This window comes from Electrophorus electricus, chromosome 5 (assembly GCF_013358815.1).
Source record: "Electrophorus electricus isolate fEleEle1 chromosome 5, fEleEle1.pri, whole genome shotgun sequence".
NCBI classification, from domain to species: Eukaryota; Metazoa; Chordata; class Actinopteri; order Gymnotiformes; family Gymnotidae; genus Electrophorus; species Electrophorus electricus.
The window spans coordinates 29,856,742-29,865,554 of NC_049539.1; the positions used below are offsets into that span (position 1 = coordinate 29,856,742).

The 8,813-nt window shown below is 44.5% G+C and overlaps 1 protein-coding gene across 1 annotated transcript in view; it reads right to left on the reverse strand.

Moving 5' to 3' along the window:
* Positions 1–284: 284 nt before the first annotated feature.
* The window catches only part of stpg2 (sperm-tail PG-rich repeat containing 2), an 11,946-nt gene continuing 3,417 nt past the window's right edge, over positions 285–8,813 (reverse strand). The window contains exons 7-14 of the mRNA XM_035526496.1: positions 8,551–8,655; positions 7,282–7,441; positions 5,062–5,225; positions 4,867–4,959; positions 2,716–2,881; positions 1,405–1,520; positions 954–1,115; positions 285–364 (exon numbers count right to left, since the gene is read on the reverse strand). Coding sequence (XP_035382389.1) covers positions 981–1,115; positions 1,405–1,520; positions 2,716–2,881; positions 4,867–4,959; positions 5,062–5,225; positions 7,282–7,441; positions 8,551–8,655 — 939 coding nt within the window. The 3' untranslated portion in view covers positions 285–364; positions 954–980. The remainder of the gene's footprint in view (positions 365–953; positions 1,116–1,404; positions 1,521–2,715; positions 2,882–4,866; positions 4,960–5,061; positions 5,226–7,281; positions 7,442–8,550; positions 8,656–8,813) is intronic.

The following is an 8,813-nucleotide window of genomic DNA, read 5'->3' on the forward strand; positions in this document are numbered from 1 at the left end:
CAGGCTTGATTACTGCTACTTTATGAGTTTTTTAAAACCTGTTTTCTGATACCAACTTCACAGAGGTGGTGATGTGTTGAAGTTTGTGTGTATACTTTTGGTTTTTTGGTGGATTGAACATGGTTTTTATGTAGATTGTTGTTTATGCTTGAAGGTTGTACATAGCTAAGTAGTTGAAGTTTGAGTGTGGAGATGAGTACTCCCACCAAATATATAGAACCTTAATTTAGAGAAAATATCAATTTCCAGAAAAACATGATTTAATTTAATTTATTGATCCTGAATTCCTGGATAGATAAATTTGGTGTGTGTGTGTGTGTGTGTGTAGGAGGTAGTGGACTGAGGTCACCCCTGAGGCTGGTATCTGAAAAACAAAAATTCAGATTACACACACCAGCCACAAGTTTCTGGGACTCTCAGAGTGAGTTTGGGACATATGGGATATACTGGACTTTAATGAGTTTACACAATTACAATCAGTCCTCCACACACACTCTTATACCTTAAGTGTATAGTAAAGTACGATGTGTGTGTATGTGTGAGATATGACCGTGAGAGTGGAAAGCCTGAGGACATAATAGTGTATGCATTTAATAGTGAGAGTTTAGGGTTCCACTGGGATTTACTGGGATTTTAATGAAAGTTTAAAGTTCCACTGGGATTTAAAGGTAGTGTACAGAAAGTTGGATTTCAAGACAGGATACAATTTGTTACAGCTGAACTCAGTTTCCCTGTAAAGACCTTAAACTCCTTGACCATTTATTTGAGATTGATATTACATCACTTATTTGAGAGTGATATAAGATCACACAACAAATACAACAGGGATGTAGATGTAGAGTGTGTAATGTGTCTGTGGCTTTGAAACAGGGTGTTTGGGTAGACTATGTATGTTTGGGGTATTGTACACGTGTATGTGGGTTAGTGTGTGTGTGAAATAGGAGGGTACTCACACACACTTTGTCCCAGTGCAGGTTTGTTTAGGCACAGCTGCCAACGAAGAGCTCTGGGGTGATGTCCCGCAAATGCACTGTCTGATCATGAGGCACCAGAGGGTTACGTAGGGTCACGTTAAAGGTTCCCTTCAGAACAGTGTCCAGATGAACTGGACTCAACTACAACACAGAGACACACAGGTACGTGTTATGTAAGGGTAGATGTGTGTGCGTGCATGCGTGTTTGTTGTGGGTTGTGTAAGAGCGTGCATTGTGTGTATGCATCTGTGTGCATGTTTGTGTGTGTTTGTGTGTACATGGGTGGTTGTTTGTGTGTGTGTGCGCACATGTTTATGTGTATGTGCATATGTGCGCATGATTGATTGTGTGTGTGTGTGTGTGTGTGTGTGTGTGTGCGCGCGCATGTGTGCATCTGAGTGTGTGTGCCTGTGTGTGTGTGTGTGTCTACCACATATGCTCCTGGCCCAGGGGTTGTGTCTTTAGACTGTTTGAAGCGATCTTCATGAGAGCCAATCAGAGCAAGCTTTGGTCTGGTCTTCATCTCAGGACTGTAGTGACCTGGACCTGAACCCAAACACACACACACACATGCATGCACAGTTGTTATAACACATAATTACTGTTATAAATGTTGATTATGTACATGTTTGTGTGTGTATTTTGGTTCAGGCCCAGGTCACAGAAATACACATGCACACACATACATAATTTATTCATGCATTATAAACTCAAAATGTGTTTTATGACATACATATTCACACTGGAGAACACAGTGAAGTTTAAGGTTACTGTTAGTTTGTGAGTTAAGTTAGAAGTTTAATGTTGTACATTAAAGTTTTCTATTTGAATTACAACATGAAAATTAGCAAATTTGGAATTTAGGAACAAAATAACCCTAACCTCAGACTGAACTAACCCTAACCCTAACCTCAGACTGAACTAACCCTAACCTCAGAATGAACTAACCCTAACCCTAACCTCAGACTGACACTCAGAGTTAACCCTAACCTCAGATTGAACTAACCCTAACCTCAGACTGAACTAACCCAAACTCAGACTGACACACAGAACTAACCCTAACCCTAACCTCAGACTGAACTAACCTGAACCTCAGACTGACACACAGAACTAACCCTAACCCTAACCTCAGACTGACACACAGAACTAACGCTAACCCTAACCTCAGACTGACACACAGAACTAACCCTAACTCTAACCTCAGACTGAACTAACCCTAACCCTAACCTCAGACTGACACACAGAACTAACCCTAACTCTAACCTCAGACTGAACTAACCCTAACCCTAACCTCAGACTGAACTAACCCAAACTCAGACTGACACACAGAACTAACCTTACCCAAACTCAGACTGACACTCAGAACTAACCCTAACCTCAGACTGAACTAACCCTAACCTCAGACTGACACACAGAACTAACCCTAACCCTAACCTCAGACTGAACTAACCCTAACCCTAACCTCAGACTGAACTAACCCTAACCCCAACCTCAGACTGAACTAACCCTAACCTCAGACTGAACTAACCCTAACCCCAACCTCAGACTGAACTAACCCTAACCCCAACCTCAGACTGAACTAACCCTAACCCCAACCTCAGACTGAACTAACCCTAACCCCAACCTCAGACTGAACTAACCCTAACCCCAACCTCAGACTGAACTAACCCTAACCCCAACCTCAGACTGAACTAACCCTAACCCCAACCTCAGACTGAACTAACCCTAACCCTAAGTTCACCTGGGATCTGGGGGTCAGAGAGGAGGAAAGAAGTGTTTCTGGGGGCGGAGCTTAAGAAGCAGCTCTGGCGTTTCTGTGCTGCATCGGTGCGTGGTCGAGCATGAGGCCTCCCGTACGTCTTCTCAAACGCCTCTCGTACCTGATATAAGGTAGGAGAGGGTGTGTCCTGAAAGAGAAAATAAACAGACACCTGTCTCACAAATAGAGGCGTGTCCAGAGGCCTGTCTCACAAATAGAGGCGTGTCCAGAAGCCTGTCTCACAAATAGAGGAATGCCCAGAGGCCTGTCTCACAAATAGAGGTGTGTCCAGAGGCCTGTCTCACAAATAGAGGCGTGTCCAGAAGCCTGTCTCACAAATAGAGGCGTGTCCAGAGGCCTGTCTCACAAATAGAGGCATGTCCAGAGGCCTGTCTCACAAATAGAGGAGTGCCCAGAGGCCTGTCTCACAAATAGAGGCGTGTCCAGACGCCTGTCTCACAAATAGAGGCGTGTCCAGACACCTGTCTCACAAATAGAGGCGTGTCCAGACGCCTGTCTCACAAATAGAGGAGTGTCCAGAGGCCTGTCTCACAAATAGAGGCGTATCCAGACACCTGTCTCACAAATAGAGGCATCTCCAGAGGCCTGTCTCGCAAAAAGAGGCGTGTCCAGAGGCCTTTTTCACAAACCAGGTATTACTGTTTAGACAAACAATTAGCTGTCAGATAAGTGTCATTTTAGAGAGCACCAAAATCACTCAGTTTTCCTATATGGATTTATGGGGATTAATCATGATTTTATGTGCATGAACAAAGAGATGAATTACAGCCATTAATTACAGTACCATAAACTGGATTAAAATAGGCAAAGTTGTAATTGACTGCTAAAAACACATTAACTGTGTTGCATGTTTTGGAAAGCTAAACCTCAGTAAAGAATTTACTTTCTGAAAACAAACAGATGTCCTAAAAGGATCTTAGTGTCACTCCAGTTAAAAATGATAACGTAGCTTGTTTCAGTAATCTGCTCACAATACAGATCACATGCACATGTGTTCAACCAACACTGGATAACCTACAATGGAAGTGTAAATACTGAAGGTTGAAACCCAGTCCTCTAGAGGTGTTTCTGGGGTGTTTCTGGCACTAACTCTGTTCCACCTAGTTGGTTTCACTAATCAGTTCTAACTTGATCTAATAGTAAAGCCAGACTCTGGTGAGATTTTCTTTTCTCTGCCATGTGTATGCCTTTGTCCACAACACACGCTGCCCTTCAAATTATTCAAATGTTCAGGCCTATTTTAACAAATACTCCTTTTCCTTTGGAAGACTTTTCGGTTCTGTGGAATTGAGCTTTTCTTGCTAGGAAGGTACTGAAATCACCTTCTTGTTTTCTATGAGTTTTGGTTTCTTGTAGTAAAGCTACACAATTAAAACATATAAAAAAGATTATACTCAAAAGATTACACCCTAGACTACACTCAGAAAGCATCTTAACCCTTTTTCATTTAGGTTTACTAAAAACATGTTTTCTCACCATCTTTACTCCAACATTTCATCTTCTGGGTAGAACTGGGGGTTAGTTGCTCTACAGGGTAGTGAAGCTGGGACCTGAGCATTAATTATTATGGTTAGTTTTTTTTCGCATCTAGAGATGGGGTGAGTTGGGGATTAGTTGGGGTTAGTTGCTTAATGGGTACAGATGGGATGATTTGGGGGTTACTTACTGTAGTGGGGAGAGACGTGAGTTAGGGGTTAGTTGCTGTAGTGGGTAGAAACATGGTGAGTTGGAAGTTAGTTACTGTAGTGGGTAGAAACATGGTGAGTCGGGGGTTAGTTATTTAAAGGATACAGATGCGGGAACTTGTTGATTATTTTAGCGGGTAGAGACACTGAGTTGGGGGTTAGTTATTTCAGTGGGTACAGATGGGGAAGTTGGGGTTACTTAATGAATATAGATGTGGAGAGTTGGGGGTTAGTCACTGTAGTGGGTAGTCATCATGAGTTGGGGTTAGTCAGTTAAGGGGTACTGATGTGGTATGACGTGGGTTAGTTACATAATTTGTACAGACGTGGTGACTTGGGGGTTAGTTACTTTACTGAGTATGGACGTGTTGAGTTGGGGGTTAGATACTTTAGCTGGCATAGACATGGTGAGTTGGGGGTTAGTTACTTTAGTATGTAGAGACGTAGTGAGTCGCTTTGTGGCAGATCTGAATACTGCTGTGGGTTGCTGTTTATAGGACTCCATGGGGGCTTTGTCCACCTACCCATAATGAACACATCACAATATAAAACCATTAAACATACAGTACCATAATGAACCATAATGAAAGTTATTTAAACCATCAACCCTGTGAATTCTCACCTTGTAGTGTGTTGGTCCAGGGCTGTGGGCTTCGTCTTTACTGAGGAAGATGAGGGTTCGTTGTGCAGTGGCACCAAAGCCTCCCTTCCTCACACTCTCTAGATGTGCCTTCTTTACACTGTCCCGCGCAATACCATAGTCAAAAACATTATACGCCCCCGGCCCTGACACACACACACACACACACACACACACACACACACACAGATGTGCCTTCTTTACACTGTCCCGCACAATACCATAGTCAAAAACATTATACGCCCCCGGCCCTGACACACACACACACACACACAGATGTGCCTTCTTTACACTGTCCCGCACAATACCATAGTCAAAAACATTATACGCCCCCGGCCCTGACACACACACACACACACACACACACACACACACAGATGTGCCTTCTTTACACTGTCCCGCACAATACCATAGTCAAAAACATTATACGCCCCCGGCCCTGACACACACACACACACACACAGATGTGCCTTCTTTACACTGTCCCGCACAATACCATAGTCAAAAACATTATACGCCCCGGCCCTGACACACACACACACACACACACACACACACACACACACACACACACAGAGATGTGCCTTCTTTACACTGTCCCGCACAATACCATAGTCAAAAACATTATACGCCCCCGGCCCTGACACACACACACACACACACACACACACACACAGATGTGCCTTCTTTACACTGTCCCGCGCAATACCATAGTCAAAAACATTATACGCCCCCGGCCCTGACACACACACACACACACACACACACACACACACACACACAGATGTGCCTTCTTTAGACTGTCCCACGCAATACCATAGTCAAAAACATTATACGCCCCCGGCCCTGACACACACACACACACACACACACAGATGTGCCTTCTTTACACTGTCCCGCACAATACCATAGTCAAAAACATTATACGCCCCGGCCCTGACACACACACACACACACACACACACACACACACACACACACACACACACACAGATGTGCCTTCTTTACACTGTCCCGCACAATACCATAGTCAAAAACATTATACGCCCCCGGCCCTGACACACACACACACACACACACACACACACACACACACACACACACAGATGTGCCTTCTTTACACTGTCCCGCGCAATACCATAGTCAAAAACATTATACGCCCCCGGCCCTGACACACACACACACACACACACACAGATGTGCCTTCTTTAGACTGTCCCACGCAATACCATAGTCAAAAACATTATACGCCCCCGGCCCTGACACACACACACACACACACACACACAGATGCACCTTCTTCAGACTGTCCCGCGCAATACCATAGTCAAAAACATTATACGCCCCCGGCCCTGACACACACACACACACACACACAGATGTGCCTTCTTCAGACTGTCCTGCGCAATACCATAGTCAAAAACATTATACGCCTCCAGCCCTGACACACACACAGACACACACACCCAAACATACGTACACATGCACGCACATACAGACATGCACACAGATCTTTACTCTGAGCTCCGCCCCTCAAAAGATCATGTAGTGGTGGAGATGTCAAAACAATGCTACAGGACGAACTAGCATAGATAAATTAACCCTACCCTAACCCTAACCTTAGAACTAACCCTAACTCTAACCCTACCCCTACCCCTAACCTTAGAACTAACCCTAACTCTAACCCTAACCCTAAACCCTAACCTTAGAACTAACCCTAACTCTAACCCTACCACTAACCCTAACCTTAGAACTAACCCTAACTCTAACCCTAAACCCTAACCTTAGAACTAACCCTAACTCTAACCCTACCACTAACCCTAACCTTAGAACTAACCCTAACTCTAACCCTACCCCAAACCCTAACCTTAGAACTAACCCTAACCTTAGAACTAACCCTAACTCTAACCCTACACCTAACCCTAACCTTAGAACTAACCCTAACTCTAACCCTAACCCTAAACCCTAACCTTAGAACTAACCCTAACTCTAACCCTACCACTAACCCTAACCTTAGAACTAACCCTAACTCTAACCCTAACCCTAAACCCTAATCTTAGAACTAACACTAACTCTAACCCTACCGCTAACCCTAACCTTAGAACTAACCCTAACTTTAACCCTAACCCTAAACCCTAACCAAAGAAGAAACTAGCATAAATAAATTCTCTCGCTCACTTACACACACACGTGCACACACACCTGGGGTGGTGTGTTTTCTGTTCTCTGGTAGAAATCGTGCTGCAGTGAGACTGAAAGGTTTCCTGTTTAGCCCAGTGGCTTTCTTCAAACTGTCCAGTGCACAGCGTGGGTCATTATATGTGCCTACAGGGGGCGCCACCTCTTTCCCTGACCTGAAACGCTGAAAAGCCAGCAGTCCCACACAGGCAGGTTAACATTGCATTTACACTTTATGCTCCAGTTAACAGCTATAGACATATTATACACATATTATAATCAGCTTATAAGTGCCAAGAGTTGGGTAGGGTTAGTGGATCTCTATCAGCTAAGGTTAGTGGATCTCTATCAGTTAGGGTTAGTGGATCTCTACCAGCTAGGGTTAGTGGATCTCTATCAGCTAGGGTTAGTGGATCTCTACCAGCTAGGGTTAGTGGATCTCTACCAGCTAGGGTTAATGGATCTCTACCAGCTAGGGTTAGTGGATCTCTACCAGCTAGGGTTAGTGGATGTCTATCAGCTAGGGTTAGTGGATCTCTACCAGCTAGGGTTAGTGGATCTCTATCAGCTAGGGTTAGTGGATCTCTACCAGCTAGAGTTAGTGGATCTCTACCAGCTAGGGTTAGTGAATCTCTACCAGCTAGGATTAGTGGATCTCTATCAGCTAGGGTTAGTGGATCTCTACCAGCTAGGGTTAGTGGATCTCTATCAGCTAGGATTAGTGGATCTCTATCAGCTAGGGTTAGTGGATCTCTACCAGCTAGGGTTAGTGGATCTCTACCAGCTAGGGTTAGTGGATCTCTACCAGCTAGGGTTAGTGGATCTCTATCAGCTAGGATTAGTGGATCTCTATCAGCTAGGGTTAGTGGATCTCTACCAGCTAGGGTTAGTGGATCTCTATCAGCTAGGGTTAGTGGATCTCTATCAGCTAGGGTTAGTGGATCTCTATCAGCTAGGGTTAGTGGATCTCTATCAGCTAGGGTTAGTGGATCTCTACCAGCTAGGGTTAGTGGATCTCTATCAGCTAGGGTTAGTGGATCTCTATCAGCTAGGGTTAGTGGATCTCTACCAGCTAGGGTTAGTGGATCTCTATCAGCTAGGGTTAGTGGATCTCTATCAGCTAGGGTTAGTGGATCTCTATCAGCTAGGGTTAGTGGATCTCTACCAGCTAGGATTAGTGGATCTCTATCAGCTAGGGTTAGTGGATCTCTATCAGCTAGGGTTAGTGGATCTCTACCAGCTAGGGTTAGAGAGAGAGAGGGTGAAGGAGAGGGAGAGAGAGAGAGTCCTTGCCGGAGTCTGGGACATGAATGGTGGTCTATTGTCAGCAGCTCCATACATGCTAGTGGGCTTGTCAAACTGACTCTTAACAAGATACTGACCAGGACCAGGAACACCCTAAAAACACAAGACACACACACACACACATTCTCCTTCTCTGAATATCACAAAACACAGATTTTTTGTACTACTGTCATCTACAGGTCACATTGTACTACTAGCTCTGTGTGTGTGTGTGTGTGTGTGTGTGTGTGTGTGTGTGTGTGTGTGTGTGT